The following is a 24,221-nucleotide window of genomic DNA, read 5'->3' as shown; positions in this document are numbered from 1 at the left end:
TTCAAAGGCCAAGGAGTTCTTGTTATTGCTATATAACAAGTGAGGTAATGTTCCAAACCCTTTCATACATATGAATTTAACATTTGTGTATACTAGACTTAGGGTTTATGCTTTGGATGATTATTTGCATGTATAACTTGAGAAAAACCTGGATCCAAAGCATTAGGGTTGCATGTACACCATAGGAATGTTGTAGTGCTCAAAACCCATCACCACTTCCATAACTTCATGACACACCAAACCAACCCTCCAAACAAGCAAGTACAAAGAAACACAGTCCACATCAACCACCTCTTCAACCTTGCAATCGTAGCTTCATGTTTAGCCATCAACCTTTCCAGTTGAACAACACTTTTGTCGTTCTTGGTCTTCACAAGCAAATTCTGCAACGACTCCAATTCCTGCTTCATACCATACAACTTCTCCTTGTAGTTTCCTTGTTGTAGCCAATCATTTATTTAATGGAAGAATCTATTTGTGGAAAGGGAACTTCCCTAACTAGGGTTTCCGGGCCAGCTTTCACGCACCGACTAATCCCCCACAGCAAACATGAGGCTTTGCCTCATGCCCTGGAGTCACTGCAGTCGAACCTCCATGGCCACAAGGGCTGAGTAGTGCCAGGATTTGAACATAGGTCAATAGGTTATCCACCATATCTTCCACATGCCTTACCAATTCACCACAACCCAAGTGGTTCAAACATCAAAGTCAAAGCAAAATAATAATCAAACATCTAAAATCGAGCTCAAAAATTCAAACATCAAAGATTTTTAACAAATTTCAGCTCAAAACATCACAGATCAAACATCACAAGTCACCAAACATCATTGATCAAGATTTAAACTAACCTAAACATCATTAATTAAAATAATACATGAAATTTACCAAAATCGAAGCTAGCTTTTATCACATTGTAAAGAAATAAACAAATATTGCTCATATCGGAGAATACCAGTGAGTTGGGACAGTTCAGAAAGCGACGTACAGGGTTTTTTGTCGTCCATGATGTCCTTTGCAGTGCTTCCAAGTCACAATAACATTTTTTGGACTTCATCTTCGTTATTAAAGTGAGGAAGAGCTGAGTTGTACGAAGAAGACGACGACATTGTGCGAGAACGGTTTTCAGAGCTTTAGGGTTTTGAGGGTTTTGAATATGGGAATAAAGGTGAAGGAAGTGTATTGATTAAGGGTTTCAATTATTAACCGCTGATGTCATGTCTTACACGAGGGATGATGCTTCCAGTTCAGCCATGCCAACGAAGCGTCAGAACTGGTTGAACCTTTAAAAGTGAGGATAAAGGCGTAATTAACAGGTAATTTGACAGTTGAGGGACTAATTGCGCAAAAAAAAAGAACTTGAGTTACCAATTCGGGAAAAAGCCAAAAGTCAGTTGTGTTCCAGTGTCAATTTCCCTTGTTTTAATAAAGTAATTAAATACAATTGAATAAAGTGAATAAACTAAAAACTTATATATTTTAGTCTAAGAAATATTGTAAAATAAATTCTGAAAACTTTCTTTTTATGTAGAATATAAATAATGGTTGAAGATAAATTAGTATTTATATTACTTTTTACATAATTTTATGCAAAAAATTTATATTATTATTGTAGATGTTTTAATGGTTATAATAACTGAAAATAAAAATCCAAATAAAATAACATGCCAAACATACTATAAATGAGTCATTGACCCCATACATATTTTAATTACCAATTTATTGGCGCATCTCGCAAAATAAAAACCGCTCTTATTTACTAACCAAAAACAATTATTCATCATTAGTATATTTGTCCCACATTCTCCAGCCACAAGATTATCGAAAACGTGAAAATCGATCTCACTAATTACTTGATCGTCGGTTCCCATCCAATAAAAGTGTCCGAAGTACTTTGTTGTATCAACAAAATTTCTACGAAATGTCCACGCAAAGTGAGCTCCCCCTGATAATGTCTTGTTTCCAAACTTATCATCTTTTGAGTGACAATCGACTATTAGTTTATCAATGTCTCCATCGAGGATATGTATTGTGTACGGCTCCAAAGAATTAGTTGTTTGAAGCGTTTGACGAATAGAATATAACATTAAAAGTATAAAATATAGAATTTTCATTGTTTTCCAATTTGATGCTCGACAATGTACTCATCTTTTTTTATAGATGATGAATGCATGATACTTATTAGATGAATTTAATTTTGTAATCTTTTGTTTGGATTACAATGATATATATATATATATATATATATATATATATATATATATATATATATATATATATATATATATATATATATATATATATATATATATATATATAGGGAAAAGTTCAATAGAGAACCAATATGAATCAAAGAACCAAGGAACTCATCTTAACCATCTATTTTGTTTTAATCTTGGCCATTAATCCATAATTAACCAAAAAAACACGGAGGGGCATTTTGGTAAGTTCAGCGTCTCATTTAACATCGTGTTTGTCTCCGTTAGCGTCTTATGATTTCAGCGTCTTCTGTTACTGTCCTTCATCTTCTAACACTACACTGATCGATCCAAAATCTTGCTTGTTGTTCGAAATCTCAACCTTTTTCATCCAATTTACTAATACTTTCTATAGATTTCAGCTAATAATCAGTTATTATCTTTCGTTTATGATTATTAGGTCAATTATGGACTTTGATTTTACCGTTTTTTCTTCCGATGCATTGTTATTGTAATCGTCTGATTGTAAAATTCTCTTGATTTTACCGTTTAATTTTCAAATTGTTATGTTTTATTGTTAATTTGCTAATTTTATGTCGTATGTTGAGTATACTATTTTTCATTCGATCGTTTTTGTAATCATTCGTCTGTAATGCATATTCGACATTTAGATAATCAATTATATCTTGTGCATCTTCTGACATTTAAGTTTTTTCCAAACTTTTAGTGATTTTGAGAATCTTATCTTATCTTGTGCATATATTTAAATTTTTTGTGATTATCTTGTTTATTTGTTTCCCTTTTTGTATAATTATCAATTATGAATTTCTAATCTGCATATAAACTCTAGGTCATCGACGATTCATTATGAGTTCTGTGAATTCTTGTTCAGATTTGCATTCAACTATTAATGAACAATCACGTAAGTCTTTTTTTCTTAATATAAATTTCACATTTTATATATAATGTAATAAAATAGATGTTTTGTTTGGTTTTGCAGTTCATGATCAATCATCTTCAAGTATGAATATTGATCATTCAAATAACAGTAATTCTTGTTATAGTTTTGATTTTGAGCTCTACAATACTGAAACTTTTAATCTTGTTCCTTATGATAAGTTGATACATAAGAAGCCTTTCAAAGGATTGTTGTTTGATTCGTTGGACATTGGTCTTGACTTTTACAAGACTTATGGTAAAGAATCTAGTTTTGATGTGAATATGTCAAGTCAAAAAAGATATAATGATGGCACAATTCGTATTAGATATTCGACATGTAGTAGATCTGGTTTCACGGAGTCATTCAAGAATGAAAATATTAATGTGAAATTTTCAGATGTTAAGGGAAGGAGAACTTCTTCTAAGAAGAATGGATGCCCTGCTGTTTCAAAGTTCAAGAATCTCCGATGTTCTTTAATGTTCTACATTTATGTGTTTGTTGAAGATCACAACCATGAACTTGTTGCTCAAGATCAGTTGCACTTATTAAGGATTAATAGGACAATGGATTTTCTTGATGAATCCTTTATACATAAGGTTGGTACTTGTAACATTGGTGCTTCAAAATCTTATAACTTGGTGAGTAGTATGAAGGGTGGCTTTGATTCTAGTGGAGGTACTGTAGTTGACTTTAAAAATTTTCATAGAGATTTGAATTCTAAAATTGGTGTCAAAGATTCCCAAATGGTTGTGGATATATTGACAAACAAAAAATTGTGTTTCTCTAATTTTTCATTTGAGGTCCAAAAAGATGTTGATGATCATCTTACTGGACTTTTTTGGGCTGATGATACTTCGAAAGCTAACTATAAGGAATTTGGAGACGTAGTATCTTTTGATGCTACTTATCAGGCAAACAAGTAATTCCTAATCCTTATTTGTTCTTTTTATGGTATTTGTTCTTTTTAATAATACTTATCAAAAAAAATTCAGGTATTCTATGGTATTTGTTCTTTTTTTCTGGAGTTGACTACCACAAGCGTTGTGTTACTTTTGCTGCTGGTTTACTAGCTCGTGAGACAGCAGATGCATATGTGTGGTTGCTTGAAGTTTTTCGTAAAGCATTTGTCAAGCCACCCATGATGATTGTAACAGATCAGGATTCATCAATGAAGAAAGCTGTTAATTTTGTTTTTCCTGAATCGAACCATAGACTATGCATGTGGCACATCACTCAAAAACTTGAGGAAAAGGTATATTCTTTGTTTCTTGATTCCTATATATGTTTATAACCATATAGATCATAAAGCACATTGTGAATTCACAATGTAAATTTTCATATAATGAAAGGAACAAATCTAAATCATAAATCACACTGTGAATTCATAATGTTAAACAAATGTTATGTTACTATGAATTACATCAAATATTCAACATATGTAACGATTCTTATGTGTTTCTTTTTTTTAGATTCCTATTGATGTTTATAACCATCCGGACTTCCAGAAGACATTTTTTGATATTATATGGAATCTTCAATGTTCTCCACAAGATTTTGAAAGTCCGTGGTCAACAATGTTAGATAAGTTTCATCTAAAAGAAAATAACTGGTTAAGGTCTGTTTTTAAAATAAAGGATTTATGGATTCCGGCTTTTATGAGAGATCTTGAACTTTCTGGTTTGATGCGAACTACTTCAAGATCAGAGAGTCTGAATTATGCTTTCTCACATTTTTTGCATCATAAATCAAATTTGGTGAAGTTCATGATGTCGTTTGATAGTGCAATGGAGAAGCAAAGGTATCATCAATCTTTATTAGATTATCAGTCCACAACTACTACCCCCAAGCTAAGGACTCCTTTGGCTATTGAAAAGCATGCATCGAAAATTTATACACATAATATTTTCTTGGACATTCAGAAAGAGTTATACAAATCTGTGTTTTATTGTGTTCAAGAATCTGTAGTTATTGAAGATGAAAGCGAAGTTTATGTTTTGAAAGATAAGAAGAAAAAAAAGTTGATTGATAAAAATGTGAATGAGGATGAAGATTCTGATGATTTTTATCGAAATAGTCTTCCTTCTCATTGTCCTAATACTCGTTACAAGGTATGTCTATTTGTCCTAATACATTTTATTAAATATAAAATGTAGTTTAAAAATTCACACTGTGAATGTAGGATGTTTTGCTAATTCACAGTGTGAATTTTTATAGAGTTATAAATTTTTAGATTAGTATGGAATATGTATTTTTTTTTGTGAATTTGATTTGAAGTACATATTTATATTATAGTATTATGATTTCTAATGTCCTGTTGATTAATAATGTGAATCGATGTTAATTTGTATAATTTTTATCGAATGGTATGAGATAGAATTTCTTATTCACATATTAATTTGTTTATTAATGATAATTTTTGTAGGTTGTATTTAGTAGAAGGGGTGATAGCATTAGCATCAGTTGTAGCTGCATGCTTTTTGTCCAGGAAAGATTGTTATGTCGTCATATGTTTTTCATATTAAATATGAAAGAGTATGATGAAATTCCATCAAATTTCAATTTGAGAAGATGGGGAAAAGATATCATAGCTGATGGATTGTTGAGAAAAAAGTACTCATATCCTCATAAAGGCAGTAAAAATGAATGTTTGATTCAAGATGCGTATGCTATTCTTCGTTTGTCCATTAACAGGATAGCAAATAATGAGGATGAGTTGGCTAAATATATAAAGCAACTTCAGGAGGTTGATAGTGGTATTCCTTTATGTACCTCATCAAGGGCATCTTCGAATAGATCAGTTCACATTGAAAAAATTATTGGAGCTGCAGTACCTGATGTTATCAACATTCATAATCCAGAGGGGATCAGAAACAAGGGATGGGCCAGTGGTAAAAGAATCAAGAGCACTAGAGAGAAAGTGATTGAGAAATCTAAAAAGGGTTCTAGGTTGTGCAGTTTATGTCATAAACCAAATCACAATGCTAGGAGTTTCATTTTGAGGTTAAAGAAGTCTGATTTAGAATCTAAGGTTACAGAAGGCCGATTGTTTCTAATTTTTTTCTTTTTAAGACTACTAAAATAAGATTTGATTATTGTAATAATCATTCAATGGTTAGAAATGTTGAAATATTGTTGTTAATCTTGATATTCATTGTTTTAGACTTTATTTCTAATAATAGAATATATTTTTTTCAAATTTAGTGTTTTTGGTTAAAGATATTTTTTTATTGTTAGTTTTTTGAATATTTTCTAATAAAAATTTCATGCTAATGATTTAATTTATGTATATTATTGTTAATCTCATATATAAAATTTTCATGTTAAAGATTGTCTTAATGTAATTTAATTCACATTGTGAATCTCAACAATTAATTGTTCTAATGATCTATATATACCATAATTCACATTGTTAACCTCACATATAAAATATACATGTTATAATATGTACTGTAATTCACATTGTGAATCTGACATATTAAATATTCACAAGGTTAACATATAAACAATGTAAATTTTCATATTTTTAATAAAACATGTAATTGTATAACATACATGTAGACATTCACATGAAAATATAAACATATTTTAAGTATTTAGTAAAGTTCATTATATTTGATATAGAAACTAACATCAAATTGTAACATAACAAGCATGTATATGTTCTTAAAGAAATTAAAGTGCATCTAAACTTATACTAATTATGAATAGAAAACTAAGTTTTAAGTTTTACACTTCTTTTTCCAATTCTTGAAGTACTATATCCTTTCTCCCCTTTTTTTCCCATCCCTTGTCGAGCAAATCTTTTATTTTTGCAAACTTAGCTGTTTGGGCAATGATTTTTGACCTGTATGTGTTTGTGTCACTCAATAGTATCTTTGTCAAATACTTAATGCGTAACTCGTTTAACACACTTTGTTGTTGTTTTGATTCTTTAGGCAACCCACATGTCCAATTTACTGTTTTATCTCCCATATATGTCTCCATATGACGCATGCAAAAAACTCCACAGTCAACATGATTATCCCTCGTGCGCCAATTCATGTTCACCCTTTCTGGTTCAACACCCTCTAAAGTTGAGGCTGATTTGTGATTGACCCTTATCAAGTACCTACTAAAAAGTATTTTCTGCAAAAAAGAAATTGTCATTTTCTATAATTATTATTTTATTTAGATTATTAGTATATTAATACTTATATTTATAATGTAAATTTATTATTCTTACCAATTCATTAGGTGCATCACGATAAGCTCTAGGAATCTTTGCAACTGAATTCCTATTGTCAATGACATCAACCGTTGGTTCCTCTAAGTTTATGCAGATGATGTAAAAGTATATTTTTTTGATGAACTGGGAAAAACACCTGTTTAATAATTTAAATTGTTAAACTTTGTTTAAAATATGTAATATATTCAACAAAAAGAACAGTTTATTACCAAGTGAACTTTTTCAAATGTCAGAAGTTCTTTGTCCTTTTCCATTGCATCTTTGATATTTGACTCAAATTTATCAAATCTTTCATTGAAAGGGATATATTTGTCAAATATGAACTGTCTCTGCAAAAAAAATTAAATATACATCAAATTTTAAAGAGTAAATTGTTAAATTCACAATAAGGTAAATTTTAAATTTAAAATTATTCATACTGTGAATTATAATGGGATTCACTGTGTGAAGTTTATTTTCTGCAAAAAAAAATTAAAAGATTCACATTGTGAATCTGTGTGAATGTGAGACATACATCCAAGATTCACATGGTGAATTTATGCATTTAACAGCAAAAGAGTTTGAGGTTCACCAAGTGATGTACACATACACATATTGAGAATTTTTACAACTATTTTGTTCATAGTGAATACTAACAAAAGTGTTGATCAACTTGCAAAAAAAATAATAATAAATAAATTTAAGAGATTCACATTGTGAATCTGTGTGATTGTGAGACCTAGATCCAAGATTCATATTGTGAATTTATGCATTTAACAGCAAAAGAGTTTGAGGTTCACCAAGTGATGTACACATACACATATTGAGAATTTTTACAACTATTTTGTTCATAGTGAATACAAAGAAAAGTGTTGATCAACTTGCAAAAAAAAAATTTAAGAGATTCACATTGTGAATCTGTGTGAATGTGAGACATGGATCCAAGATTCACATTGTGAATTTATTCATTTAACAGCAAAAGAGTTTGAGGTTCACCAAGTGATGTACACATACACATGGTGAATTTTTACAACTATTTTGTTACTTATTTAGAACTATTGAAAATTTTATTTATTATATTATCAACATTAACTTACCACCATTGATGTATCAAAGAAATACCGATTCACTGTAGAATTTGATTTAAGCTTTTCTTCATAGTTCAAAATATCAGTCCAAGCATCAATGACATATGCATGTACCCATAATCCTGCCTGCATTGTTTCAATCATTCCTCTTCCAAGCACATAACCTCTCTTAGTCTGAAATACCTTCTCACTTAATTTGTAATCAAATAAAACAAAAAAGTAGTTAATAGAAAACTAATTTGTATTTGTATTTATATACTATTGTATTTAAATAAAAGATAACATGAATTATTACCTGCTATTAGCAATTCTGGAAAAAAATTCTATCTGATACTTTTACTTCATCTGGATCTACAAATTTTGATGCACAAACCTCTTTTTTATTATAAGGAGAAGATAGCTTCAGTGATGGTTTTTTTAATCTTTTTCCTACTTCTCTTTTTTTGTCTTCATCATCTTCAATTCCCAAGATATTATTGTCACATTTTGTTTCTTCTGAATCATAACTTTCTCCTTCATCAAGATTTTCATTTGTTATTTCTTTCTTCATGTGTTCATCTTCACTGCTTTCATCTCCTTCCTGAAACTCTTGTGTTAGACCAAGACCAAGTCCAAGTGAAAAACTAGGCATTGATGATTTTCTAGTTTTTTTTATTTTTTTTATCATCTATTATTGTTTTTTTATTTTTTTTGTTCTCTAAAACTTTTTACATTTTCAAAATCATCATAATCATCAAAATTTAAAATACATTGAATAGAATCAGCAATCTCATGCACTATTGGATCATTGTATAAATTTCCTGGTGTTACCATGATTGGTTGATTCTTTATTTCATGTTCATTCAAATTCTCATCACTTTTTTCTTCATCTTCATTTTGAGTTTTATAAATGAATTCTTGTTCAAAGACTTTCTTCATATCTTTCAACTCATCGCCTTCTGTGAATTTCGTTGTTGAAAACTCAATTAACTTTCCAAACTTCAGTTTATCATTCACTAGTTTTTTGTAATTCTTTTTCGCTTTGAATACCAATTCCTGCGAAATGAGATAAAAAATGTCAATAAAAATGAATTTTTTTAACTTTCTTCTATATACAAATTACAGTTCCAAAATATGAATGCATTGATGAGGTATCACATTTTTAATGCATTTTAATAAATTACATATTCACTTTGTGAATTTATTATAGAGAAAGTAATAAAATACACTTTTATATTCACAATGTGAACCACTTTATGAATTTCATCTTAACTACAATTTTATAACATATATCTGTAATATAACTTCAATTTTTTTTTAAATATATAGATTATTAACTTGCATCGAGTTTCATATCTTCATTTTCATCGGTGTCGGATTCTTCATCATTCTCTATAACATCATCATTCCATTCCAAAGTTCCAAAGTCACCACTCTTTAACTCAGCTTTTTCCCTTTTCACCATCATTTCATAATCCCAAAAATGTAGTGCATGTATTTGTCTTTTTTCATTCTTATGATTCCTCATAAACTCCAAATAAGCTAACTGTTTATGTAAACAAAATTATGATTAATTAGTTTTCTTATAATAATATAAATAAAAGTGTTAATTATAAGAATTTTCCTTACCAATAATACAAGAAGTGGCCCACAATAGTAGTTTCCTCTATCGGTTTCATCCCACGTCATCTTTGACATTTTCAAGCAATTGGTTATAAAACCACACCAGTCAATTTCTCTCATATGTGTTTTGCCTAACAAATGTGGCAATACTGTTGTCTTACAAGTTCCAGGCTTATTCTGTTCACAGATGGTCTTAACAAACAGTAATAAAAAGTTTGTTCTGAAAATAATCCCTGAATCTGATGATTCTTTAATTCTCTCTTCAACATCTGATGGTCTCATAGCCTTGAAATTGTACTGTTGCTTCCAATCCATTAATTCTTTTCCTTCACATTGATTAGTGTTATATATATCTTTTCCACCTAGAGGAATTCCAAGCAAATCATGAACAAGTTCTGGTGTTATGTCTATCTTCGCATTAGGTAGATGGATTTTCATATCTGATGGATTGAATGAATTCACAACAAAACGTGCCAATTTCCCAGAAATTCCATTGGTTGCAATTCTCAGCAAAGATCCCAATCCCATTTCTCTAACAGCTTTTTTCTGTTCTTTGTTTAAAGATTTAACAATATCATAAAACTTCTTTGGGCTCATTCTTGTTCTCAAAGATACTCTGTCATTTGGATTTATTGGCACTTTTTCCTTTTTTTCTTTGACTACTTCAAAAGTCTTTGTTTTTCTTTTTCTTTTTCCTGTTAGTCAATAATTTTCATAAGCTTCTCATAATATAACATATATACTATAAAATAACTAACAATACAAGAAATTCACATGTGAATTTGTTTTGCAAAATATAATATAATACATAAAATAAACATGTGAATTTGTTTATAACTTTGTAAATTAAACATGTGAATAGTAATAAACAAACATGTTACTTTTTCATCAGATTCTTTCTTTACAAGGCTATCATCAACTTTAATAGGAGTCACAGATTTTTTGTATTCAATCATTTTAAGTCTTGGACTCTATCTGATTTCTATTCATGTTTTAACAAAATTAATAAGAATTAATTTTATAATATCAAATTCAATTATAATTTTATAAATACTAACCTTGAGTTGTTTTCTTTTCAGGTGTCTTGAAAACAGATTTGTCTTGCTTCATCGACTTTTTCTTTTTTGTTTTTTGTAATCTTGGACTCCGTATGATTTCTGTTCATTTAAAAAAAAATTAAAGATAACTGATTTTATATATTAAAGTAAATTATAATTTTATAAATACTAACCTTGTGTTGTTTTCTTTTCAAGTGTCTTCAAAACATATTCATCTTGCTTCATCAATTTTTTTGTTTGCTTTTTTTGAATCTCATCACCTTCTAAACTTTTTTCTTTTTCAACATTTTCATCAATAGTCTTTTCATCTTCATTTTTTCTTAATTTATTAACTATTTCCACCACGGTTCTCCTTGCTGTGTTTTTGGTGTATTTTTTTGAACCTTCAACTACACAATGTGAAATTTTTAATATCAATGTCAAAAGTACAAGTAGTATTACGAAATACATGTTAAACAATATAAAATTGAACATGTGATGATCAAATTGCAAAAACTTTTTAGAAATTCACATTGTGAATTTATGCATTTAACAGCAAAACAGTTTGAGGTTCACCAAGTGATGTACACATACACATGGTGAAATTTTACAACTATTTTGTTCATAGTGAATACAAACAAAAGTGTTGATCAACTTGCAAAAAAAAAATTTAAGAGATTCACATTGTGAATTTATGCATTTAACAGCAAAAGAGTTTGGGGTTCACCAAGTGATGTACACATACACATATTGAGAATTTTTACAACTATTTTGTTCATAGTGAATACAAACAAAAGTGTTGATCAAAATGCAAAAAAGATAAAAAAAAATAATAATAAAAAAAATTAAGAGATTCACATTGTGAATCTGTGTGAATGTGAGACATAGATCCAAGATTCATATTGTGAATTTATGCATTTAACATCAAAAGAGTTTGAGGTTCACCAAGTGATGTACACATACATATTGAGAATTTTTACAACTATTTTGTTCATAGTGAATACAAACAAAAGCGTTGATCAACTTGCAAAAAAAAAAATTTAAAGAGATTCACATTGTGAATCTGTGTGAATGTGAGACATACATCCAAGATTCACATTGTGAATTTATGCACTAAACAGCAAAAGAGATTGAGGTTCACCAAGTGATGTACACATACACATGGTGAATTTTTACAAGTATTTTGTTCATAGTGAATACAAACAAAAGTGTTGATCAACTTGCAAAAATAATAATAATAATAATAATAATAATAATAATAATAATAAAATTAAGAGATTCACATTGTGAATCTATGTGAATGTGAGACATACATCCAAGATTCACATTGTGAATTTATGCATTTAACATCAAAAGAGTTTGAGGTTCACCAAGTGATATACACATACACATATTGAGAATTTTTACAACTATTTTGTTCATAGTGAATACAAACAAAAGCGTTGATCAACTTGCAAAAAAAAAAAAAAAAAAAAATTAAAGAGATTCACATTATGAATCTATGTGAATGTGAGACATGGATCCAAGATTCACATTGTGAATCTGTGTGAATGTGAGACATGGATTCATGATTCACATTGTGAATTTATGCATTAAACAGCAAAAGAGTTTGAGGTTCACTAAGTGATGTACATATACACATGGTGAATTTTTACAAGTATTTTGTTCATAGTGAATACAAACAAAAGTGTTGATCAACTTGCAAAAAAAAATAAAAAAAAATTAAGAGATTCACATTGTGAATCTATGTGAATGTGAGACATACATCCAAGATTCACATTGTGAATTTATGCATTTAACAGCAAAAGAGTTTGAGGTTCACCAAGTGATGTACACATACACATATTGAGAATTTACAACTATTTTGTTCATAGTGAATACAAACAAAAGCGTTGATCAACTTGCAAAAAAAAAAAAAAAAAAAAGAAATTAAAGAGATTCACATTGTGAATCTGTGTGAATGTGAGACATGGATCCAAGATTCACATTGGGAATTTATGCATTTAACAGCAAAAGAGTTTGAGGTTCACCAAGTGATGTACACATACACATGGTGAATTTTTACAACTATTTTGTTCATAGTGAATACAAACAAAAGTGTTGATAAAGTTGCAAAAAAAATATATTTTTTTAAGAGATTCACATTGTGAATCTATGTGAATGTGAGACATACATCCAAGATTCACATTGTGAATTTATGCATTTAACAGCAAAACAGTTTAAGGTTCACCAAGTGATGTACACATACACATGGTGAATTTTTACAACTATTTTGTTCATAGTGAATACAAACAAAAGTGTTGATCAACTTGCAAAAAAAAAATTTAAGAGATTCACATTGTGAATCTATGTGAATGTGAGACATACATCCAAGATTCACATTGTGAATTTATGTATTTAACAACAAAAGAGTTTGAGGTTCACCAAGTGATGTACACATACACATATTGAGAATTTTTACAACTATTTTGTTCATAGTGAATACAAACAAAAGTGTTGATCAACTTGCAAAAAAAAAAAAAAATTTAATAAGTGTGTAAGTATATGATTAGATAACTAGTTATTTTAATCTGAATGTGAATGTTCTAACCTATATTTTTATCTTGAATATCTTCAATTTTTTCACTTGTAGTTGAAGGTAGAACATCTTTTAGATTTCTTGTCAATTTCATTCTTTTCTTATTATCCTTTTTTTCATTGTTCTTTTCTTCATTTCCTGTTTTTGATTAACAAATTAGTTCAAACATCAATTTCATGGTATGAAAGTTATGATTTATTCATATTTTTCACAATGTGAATTAGGATTACAAATGAATTTAACATAATATTTATTCACATTGTGAATTCAGTTTGAATAAAAACATTATCAATGCAACTCTTTATAAATTTACAATGAGAAACACATTAAGAGATACAATATCAATTAAACATAGATGCATCATAAAATTTCACAAGATGAAAAAATCAAATGTAAATGATAAATCACCCTGTGAATTCACAATTTGAATAAATGATATGTTAAATTGATATATAATCATGATTCACTTTGTGAATTGTCAAATAATGTAATACTCAGAAACATTGAATCCTTTCAAAATAATCAAATGTAAATCACAAAGCACACGGTGAATTCAAAATGTGAAATTAGTTTTTCAATTTAATGAATAAACTCATAAACCACTTAGATTCACAAAGTTTTTAGGAAATTACGGTTTGTAATTTAGATATTCATGATTTCTGTATCGATTTGAAGAAATTTATATCATTAGGTTTTTGGTAATTATACAAATTCTCAAAAATTCATGAAATTAGGGTTTCGATTTACTTAATAAACTCATATTCGAGTTACATTCACAAAGTTTTAGGAAATTTCAGTTTGTAATATAGATATTCATGATTTCTGTATCGATTTCAAGAAATTTAAATCACTCTAAAACGATTTTGTTAATAAAATAGTGTATTCACAGATTCATAATATAACAGATAGTTTAGATTTGTCGTTTTGAAATTTATCAATCGAAAAAATATAATGTTGAAAATGCATTAAATGAGATAATCGGAAATGAATAGCAGTCCAATATACCTTTTAGATTCATTTTGACGAACTTTTCGGGAAGATTCACTGTGGATATTGGCTGAATCGTCGCCGGAGATTCGTTAGAAATTGATGTTCGTCGGTGAAGTAAAAGATCGCTTTCAATGAGAGGGTAAAATCGATTTCACTGATATGTGAAACTGATGAACTAACGTCGTTAATTAACAGTGAGAGTTAATAAGTTTTAGGTTGACGAAAATGCCCCCTTAAGTTACGTGTTTTGTTATAATCAGCTGGACACTATTGTTTTTCATACTTTTACATCTCAAATCCAATGACTGTTAATTTTTTGATCAACCATCTTAATAGGTTCCTTGGTTCCTCCACTCATATTGGTTCTCTATTGAACCCCTCCCTATATATATATATATATATATATATATATATATATATATATATATATATATATATATATATATATATATAGAGAGAGAGAGAGAGAGAGATTAAAATATGGATTCACAAATATTGTATAGATGTAAGGATTAATATGAACCAATCATTCTAAAAATCTAAAAGTGGTATATTAGTAATTTTATTCTTTAATTAATATTGTTAATTACCTAAATCACCTATTATCCCCTGTAATTAAGAGTAGTTACCTTAATTTTATCGCTAACCATATTTATCTTTGTTTCTCTCTTTTTTAATCACCGACAATCAATATCATCACAACATCATTTCACAAACATGTTCCAGTTTTACATCGATCGATTATCAAAAGCTTGGTGCCATTTTTGCCTTTTTATGATATTTAATTCTTGTAAGTATTGTTTTTTCTTTCGATTGCCACCAAAGAATAAAAAATACATATTATATGTGTTTTTCTTTTTTATTATACTAATGTATGCGACATATGGAACATACATATGGAAAAGAGGAATTGAAAAGCCTTTATTTTTCTTTTTTTGGTATAAGATTAACCAAAATATTTAAAATAAAATTAGAATATTATTTTTTTGCAATCGTCTAACTTTGTGTTGCTTTTCTATAATTTTATAGCCACGGTTAGTTGTATTTCTTTTTGTAAGAATCCAGGTAACGGCCATTCATTTATTTTAAAGAGAAGATGATTAAGTTGATTATATAAACCATCAAAGAGATCAAGTTTAATCTAAAGAAGACCCAATTTACTCTCCTAAGTACTTCACATTTTATGGAGGCATACGTCAAGAATATGTTATACATTCTTTAAGAATACCTCACATTCTTGTCAAGAATACATCACATCTTGTAAGAATATTCCATATTCTTTAAGATTATTAGTTCTTTTGCTGTAAATTTATAATAATAATAGTTTGATTTTTCATTATTTCTATTTAGTTATTGTAATTATTCATTATGTTGGTGTCGTTTAATCGAATGAGGAGTTTTTTTTAAGAATTGTTTCAAATTTAGAATGTTATTCCCGTGTTGTTGAAATTATTTAAAAAATACGTTTTATTTTAAGGAATATTTATAAACATTATTTAAGAATGCTTTTGATTAATAATTCTGATTTTGGAGGGATCGGAGAAAATGTTGGCTCTACGTTTTATAAATTTATAAATTTTGAATTTTGTCTGGTTCATGGATTTTAAATTTTGAAAGAATATATAAATATTCTTTAAGTATTATTAAATGATAATTAATATAATGAACTTGATTTGAATAAGTTACCTAAATTTATGGATTTGACTAGTTACTTGCCTAAAGTCAAGATATATACAAAAACTCTATATTATCTCCAAATAATTGGTCCAGAATTGTCCCTACGTCCACACAATAGATGTTATCCACATTATAACACACACACACACACACACATATATATATATATATATATATATATATATATATATATATATATATATATATATATATATATATATATATTGGGTGAGGTTCAATAGAGAACTATAATTAAACAAGGAACCAATCTTTTTTTCAACTTTTACAACTTATTTTTTATCAAAAAAAAAACTAAAAATACAGAAATTCATAACTTTTTATCCTTTTTCCAATGATATCAAATTTGAATTTTTTTTCTTTTTTTTTACGTCAAATTCACAATGTGAATCTTTGAAAATTCACAACGTGAATCTGGATTCACACGGTGAATCTTTGAAAATTCACAACGTGAATCTGGATTCACACGGTGAATCTGAAAAATATTTTTCACATTCACAATGTTAATATATGAATTTAAATATTTTTAGATTTTTTTTTTCGATAAAGAATAAGCTCTAGAAATTGAAAAAAAAATTAGTTCCTTGAAGAACCAATAATTATGGTTCTCTATTGAACTTTTCCCTATATATATATATATATATATATATATATATATATATATATATATATATATATATATATATATATATATATATATATATATATAGGACAAATTAAATATCCCCCTACAATTTCTTGCTACTTATCTTCCTATCAATTTGAAATGGTGACATGTTTCATATTTGGATAAGATTAATAATATTTTAGTACACTTGTCATCATTTCAAATGGATAGGAAGATATGTATGAAGAAAAGTAGAAAGATAATTAATTTCTCTCTTTCCTTCTCTTTCTCTCTCTCTCTCTCTCTCTCTCTCTATATATATATATATATATATATATATATATATATATATATATATATATATATATATATATATATATATATATATATATTGGAAATAGTGTCCAATGTTATTAACTATTCACAATATTTCTAATAATAATAAGGTCTTTTTTGGTTGCCCTCAAGACCCAAATTGAGTAGAATAAATAAATAAAAAATTAGTTTATTAATTATTATGGTTTAATAATTAATTAGAAACTATTTGGAAAAATATTTTTGGAATTAATTAAAAAATTTAATTAATTAATGTGTTTAATATTAAGTAATCAATAATTGGTTGATTGAAATATTTCAAAACCCTTATGAGATAAGGGTTGGACGAAATCTCGTCTTGAAGAGAATTTTGAAATCTACTCCATCCCGCATGGGATGGAGGATAAAACCTAGGAAGGAATCCAAGACTATAAATAGGGTCTTAGGGATCTCATTCTTCTGTGCTTATTGGTTTGACTTTTTGCCACCCTTCTTCCTCTCTCTATAGGGACGATTTCTAAACTTCTTAGGGTTTGTAAAATCAACCATTCTCCTAGTTATTTTTATTTCACTCTTTGATGTCATTAGGTGTGATATCATTAGAAAGATTCTGGTTTAAATCCTTTTATCCAAGCAACCTTTAAGAGTACAAGATCTTAAGCATGAAGATCAATGACTACATAAGAGGTATGTTATTCTTACTTATGTTTTATGTTTAATAGAGTAGCAGTAATAGTATGAAACTTAAATCCTAAGGCAAATGTATACTTAGGTAAATCCGTAATTGTTTCTACTACCCAGATATAGTGTATTGATGCATAAAAAACCGAAAAATGGTATCAGAGCCTTATTTCATGATTACTTGCACTCTATAATCCATTTGATTTATTAAAACTTATTTTCAATTGGAATTTAAAGCTGAAATTTGAATTGAGAAAACCTACTAATTGCATGCGCAACGTGCCTCCTTCTGGACATGTCGCGTCCCATCGAATTTGGGTTTTTAGTTTCCTTTTAAAATTCAAACATGAATGGTTTTTCAAATATGAATAATTACCTTCTTTAAAATGTTTCAAATCTGATTTTTATATGGATACATATTATTTAAGAGTTTTTAACTTCGAATATTTATTAATATTATTTAAATAGTGTTTTACATTAGAATATTAGAGTATTTAATATTGCTTATAACTTAGATTTTATGAACTTGAATATTAAACCCTTATGAATTATTAGTTGTTATATTGCATCGCTGCAATTTAATTAGAATCAACAATAGACAATCAAATTTAAAGAGTTTTAAAATTACCCATATCTATTATTAATTGTTATATTGCATCCTTACAATTTAATCAGAATTAACAGTTGATAATCAAATTTAAAGAAATTTAGATTCACACACACACACACACACACACACACACATATATATATATATATATATATATATATATATATATATATATATATATATATATATATATATATATATATATATATATATATGACAATGGGTTGATCTTGGTTGGGTTTGGGTTCAACCAATTTATTAATTGGGTCAAAGATTTTAATCCAATCAAACCTATTTAATTAAATAGGTCCAAATTTATAACCCAACCTAGCATATGGGTTGCCATCGGGTTGAATTGTTTATTTCTTTTTCCAAAAGAACTTATTAAATAATTAAGCTGAACTCGGCTTACCCATTTAAAACTAAAAATATAAACAAAATATAATAAAATTACACCTAATTAAATTAGTTTAAAACCCAAATAAATATTTAAAGTAAGATGAAGTAATTTTTAAAGTTGGTTTCTTGTTTACCACATATAATCAAGTCATATGATACTACTATACTGTCGTATAGAGTCCTAAGGATGAGGATATATAGGAGTAGTGAAAATCAAAACGTCAAAATTAAAACTTAAAAAACATAAAGTAACTTAAGGATATTAGGAAACCGGAAACTTAATACGTAATCTTTTAATTAATACATAATTTATGTGTGTATTGTGTGAAATAACTCCACTACATGACCAAAGCACATTATAATTTATTAGGATAATAACTTATAACTATATGGTTAATGAATAATTTTTTATATAAATATAAATATCAAACGATAACAAACTAAAATATATATTAAATTTAAAGGGATAATGACTTGAGAAGGTAACATACTATTGCCTTTTGTCATATTTGGTCACTAAACTTTTTTCTAATAGCCCTTTAACTTGTTGATTCGTGTAGATTTTCCCCTTATGACCGATTTTAGCCGGTTTCAAATGTTGAATCGATCCAAGGTGACTTTTTTATCCTACGTGGCCAATTAGGTGGCATGTAGGCCCCGATTTTGTCTCTCCTCCTCATTAAAGTTAAGACGGAAGTCTCATTTGGTCCTTAAAGTCGATTAATGCACGAAGTCTCATTAACCTCCTTCAATCTCCTTTAATCTCCTTCAATCTCCTTCAATCTTCATTCGGTATGTATAATGGCTTCATCACAAAGTCTCACTGATCGGAACTTTATTGTAGTGGATTTCCACTACAATGGAACGTTTGCACCCAACCCATTCGTATATTTGATCCTGACAGAACATCAGTGTGAGATGTTGACTTCGGTGCATTTGAGTACGAGTAGTTCATGGAATTCCTTCACAAGCTCACCAGAACGACAATCAAAGACATCTACTTCTGCCTTCCACAAGAGCCTTTCAGTGGGGGAATTCATGCATTGGTGAATGAGGATGATTACAAAGAATTTTTGGATTTGGCTTATGCAAATGAGAGGAGAATGAATATGTATGTAGACCACCAGAATGAACCAATCTTCGAATAGATTGAGGAAGAGGAAACTAAAGATGAGGACTACAACTGTGAAGAGGATGAAGATTCAATCCTTTCAGACACTTATTCTATTGACCATGAAGAAGATGATGTTGAATATCCATTCCCAGCCAACAAAACCATGGCTGACAGGTTCTTAAACAAACTTTGTCCACATACAGTAAATGTAGATGATGATGCTGAATATGTTGAACCTCAATACCCTATGCATGATGATAGACAACCATGAGATCAAATGAAACCACTGTTAGGTATGCGATTTTATAACCCTACTAAGCTTAAAAACATGTTGAGAAACTATGCAGTTGCTAATGGGTATGATCTTTGGTTTGAAAAAAATGACTCCCAAAGGCTGTTAGTTAAGTGCTGCAGAAAAAAAAAACAAATCACCATAGTGTCCATTTAGACTTCGGGCCTCTTGGATGACTAAAGAGAAGAATTTTCAGATAAAATCTATAGTTAGTGAACATAATTGTAGTAGGGTGTTTAAGTTTGGGTCCATAGTAACTTATAAGTGGTTAGGCAAACAGTTTATGAGTGAAATTATAAAAAAGCCAAAAGTGAGTGTTAGAAGATGAAAGTTAAAGTTTCAACAACATCAACATAAATGTGAGTGTGGGGCAATGCAGAAATGCAAACAAATTTGCATTACAAGAGATTAAAGGAAGTATAATTGAACATTATGGGAGATTATGGTCATATGGTCATGAAATTATGAGGACAAACCCTGGGTCTATTGTGAGGTTGGATGTAGACACCATGCCATATTCCACAACTTTATTTTCCAAGTACTATGTCTTATTTAAAGTTGTAAGTGATGGTTGGAAGGAAGGGTGTAGGCCTATGATTGTCCTTGATGGTTGCTTTTTAAAGGGTATTGTTAGAGGAGAAGTTCTAGCAGCTGTAGGGAGGGATGCAAACAACCACATCTACCCTATAGCATGGGTTGTGGTTGGAGTTGAGAACAAGGCCACATAGAAGTGGTTCATAGATCTCCTCATGGATGACATTGATGGTGGTTTTGGTGCAGGCATTACCCTTCTTTCTGATGGACACAAGGTGAGCATTGGTTCCTATTTATGCTTGTTTTACTAATTTTGATGTTGTTATTTGTAGGGGTTACTAGAAATAGTAAAAATAAGGTGTCCAGAAGCTGTACACAGACAATGTGCTAGGAACATTGTGGGCAATTTTACTAAAAGGTTTATTGGTCAACATTTCAGGAAATTGTTTTGGAGGGCTGTCAATGCTAGTGCTTAGCACAAGTTTAGAGGTGTAATGGAGAAGATCAAATCTATAGATACTCAAGCATATGATTACCTTATAGATAGAGATCATACTACCTGGTCTAAGTCATTTTTCAAGAGGGAAGAGATTGTGATGCAGTTGAGAATGGGGTGAGTGAGAGTTACAATTCTACTATTAGGCATGCTAGAAGGAAACCAATCATCACTATGCTAGAGGATATTATGATATTTGTGATGGAAAGGATATACATTCAAAGAGTTGAAGGAATTGAATGGGATTTTACTATATGTCCAAGTATTAGGAAGCTTATACAAGGGTTGAAGGTTAAACAGAGGTAATATGTAGTTTTATGAATCAACATATGGTTTTTATTAATTTGTGTTATTAGTTATTAATGTGTAGTCTTTATGGTCTTATATAGATTGTGGGGGGTTACTCCTTGTGGTTATCAAAAGTATGAAGTTAGGCTCAATGATGTAACATATGGAGTGGATCTAATTGTAAAGACTTGTTCTTGTAGAATATGGAAAATTATAGGGATACCATGCTTACATGGAGTGATTGCAATCTCTTCCCTGAATGAAGATGTAGAGACATATGTGTCCTAATCGTACAATAAAGGGGCTTATCACCTCCACCACCACCACCACCACCAGTAGCAGCAGCCCAACCACCTCCACCATCACCAACAGTAGCCTAACCACTTCTACCACCACAAGGTGCAAGTCATGTCCCAAAAAGAAGGGCCCTGATTGGTAGAAGTGGACGGAGGCAATATTCTAAAAGGATTGTCAAAATTTCATTGAGGAGGAGGATACCTGGGGTTGGGAGCAATGCAGAGAACCCTAAAATCCTTGATTAAGTTAGTGGGTATGTAGTAGGTTGGTGGCCACATCTTTTGTTATCAAGTTGTGATGTAAAGACAAAGTACTGTGTTTTCTTTATGCTTTTCTTTTGGGTGTGTGGGCACATGGTGGCCCTTATTTTGTGGACCTTGTTATGTAGGCATATTTTGTCCCATCTTTTGTGTTACCTAGATACAACTTTTGTGTATGCAAACAAGTAGTTGCCCTTTATTTAATTTCGAATATTAATGGAGTATTTCAATGAATCCAACCACCACATTCAATTACTTCCTTGTTATATGTATGCATTGTGTAACATCCGGAATTTCGAGGATGGTAGTTCATGTTTCAGTCTTGAGGATTTAGGAAGGACTAGCCGAGTCGAAGGTCAGACTCGCCGAGTCATGTCGAAATAATCACGTGGATTTAATGAGCGGACTCGACGAGTCCAAGTATGGACTCGACGAGTAGGTGTTGGGCAGAGGAAAACCCTAAGTTCCGGGGTTGGAGCCTATTTAAGGGAACTTATGACCTTGGGTGCGCGTCATATCTTCTGTGAGGAACCCTAAACCGCCATTGGAGCTAAGGGAGAGTTCTTGTGATGAAATCAAGCATTTTGGTGGATGTTATGGAAGGAAAAGAGCATGGTTCAAGCAAGGAACGAGATGGGGGCTGTGGATCTAGCTTTTCTTCTCATGGGAATGTTGTAGGAGGTATAATCTTGTATCCTTATCGCCTATTCTTGGTTAGACCGCAAGATCTTGGGAGTTTTAGGGTTTAACTTCCCTTTCTGTGTGAGTATGAGCTAGTGAGACATAATCTGAGGTGGGAAACCTCAGATCTGAGCCTTGTAAGGTCCCTGGAGACTAGATGCCTCAGCTTTAGTGGTCCAAATGAGGGTTGATAAGCAAACACCTTCATAAAGAGCATGTATTGGTGTTTTGAAGCAATAGCATTGTGCATGAACGTAAAGATCGAAACTTTACATAAGTTTTGAGCCTTGAGATGATAGATCTATAGTTTAGAGTGATAGATCTGGTTGAAATCATCTGAATAAGGATAAGTCAAAATAGACTCGCCGAGTCCATGAGCCGACTCGACGAGTCGGTTAGGGTTTTCTGATTGAGATGAATCGCGTACTAACTCGGCGGGGTGTGGGGTCAACTCGACGAGTTGATCTGGATCTTCGCGAAACTTCGGAGAAAGTGAGTGGACTCGACGAGTCACAAGGGTGCACTCGCCGAGTCGGGTCAATCTGGACTGTGGACTTGAGTTGGCTTCGGTTGACTTTAGGGTTAGATCAACTGTGTGTAAAGAAGGCCAGGGAGGGGTAAAATGGTCTTTTATCCACTCCAACAGTTAGACAGAGAAAGAGAATAGCCTCGGGTGTGTTTGAATATAAGTAAGTATTACTAAGAGATATTGCCCTATGTGTTAGGCTGAAGCTGGATTGCGATTTCCGAGTGCGAGGTTGTTTCTTGGGTGCATTCAGGTGAGTCTTCTCACTATACTTTACCTAGAGTGGTATTTAGAGTTACGTGACAGAGTATCTTGTATGCTATTTATGTGATGTGATGCACTGCATGATTTCTATGTGATTTATGTTGTGTGTGTGTGTGTGTTCCAGAGTTTACAGAGTTAGGACCGAAAGGTCCACAGAGTTAGGACCAAAGGGTCCACAGAGTTAGGACCAGAGAGTCCATAGAGTTATAGCCTCGAGTGGCTAATATGTGTTGTATGTAGTATTTTAGGGAACTCAATAAGCTTCGTGCTTACCATGTTATGTGTTATGTGTTTCAGGTTTTATCAGTATCTCGGGACGGCACCGGCTTGATTGTACACAATGTAGGGGCTGGTATATGCAGTTGGGAAGGGCAGAGGCTGATTAGGCAACCAACTTCCGGGCCGTTATGAGTATGCTTGCTTGAGTGTTGAGCATTATCGGAGGGAGTTTCAGATTGTCGCCAATATGTTCCGAGTCATTGGCGATTCCTCCGTGTTTTAATTAGGGGTTGGAATACTCCAAAGTTG

The 24,221-nt window shown here is 30.5% G+C and overlaps 1 protein-coding gene across 1 annotated transcript; it reads left to right on the top strand.

Annotated features, from left to right (window-relative positions):
* The first annotated feature begins 3,062 nt into the window (after positions 1 to 3,062).
* On the top strand, positions 3,063 to 6,217 carry LOC145131618 (protein FAR1-RELATED SEQUENCE 5-like). Its single transcript, XM_079066282.1, has 5 exons — positions 3,063 to 3,117; positions 3,196 to 3,810; positions 4,128 to 4,387; positions 4,605 to 5,243; positions 5,558 to 6,217. Exons 1-5 carry the CDS (start codon positions 3,063 to 3,065, stop codon positions 6,215 to 6,217), a joined length of 2,229 nt encoding a protein of 742 aa, XP_078922408.1.
* The last annotated feature ends 18,004 nt before the right edge of the window (positions 6,218 to 24,221 follow it).

This window comes from Lactuca virosa, chromosome 8 (assembly GCF_052849685.1).
Source record: "Lactuca virosa cultivar CGN04683 chromosome 8, Lactuca_virosa_CGN04683_v6, whole genome shotgun sequence".
Lineage (NCBI taxonomy): Eukaryota > Viridiplantae > Streptophyta > Magnoliopsida > Asterales > Asteraceae > Lactuca > Lactuca virosa.
The sequence above is the reverse complement of the archived record's forward strand: the minus strand, read 5'-3'. Positions and strand labels throughout refer to the sequence as shown.

Bases quoted from the DNA above. Each gene is read 5' to 3' on its own strand.
- LOC145131618 (XM_079066282.1), top strand. From the start codon at position 3,063: ATGAGTTCTGTGAATTCTTGTTCAGATTTGCATTCAACTATTAATGAA. The intron at 3,811-4,127 runs GTACTGTAGTTG...AAAAAAATTCAG, and splicing joins TGGCTTTGATTCTAGTGGAG to GTATTCTATGGTATTTGTTC. The intron at 4,388-4,604 runs GTATATTCTTTG...TCTTTTTTTTAG, and splicing joins CTCAAAAACTTGAGGAAAAG to ATTCCTATTGATGTTTATAA.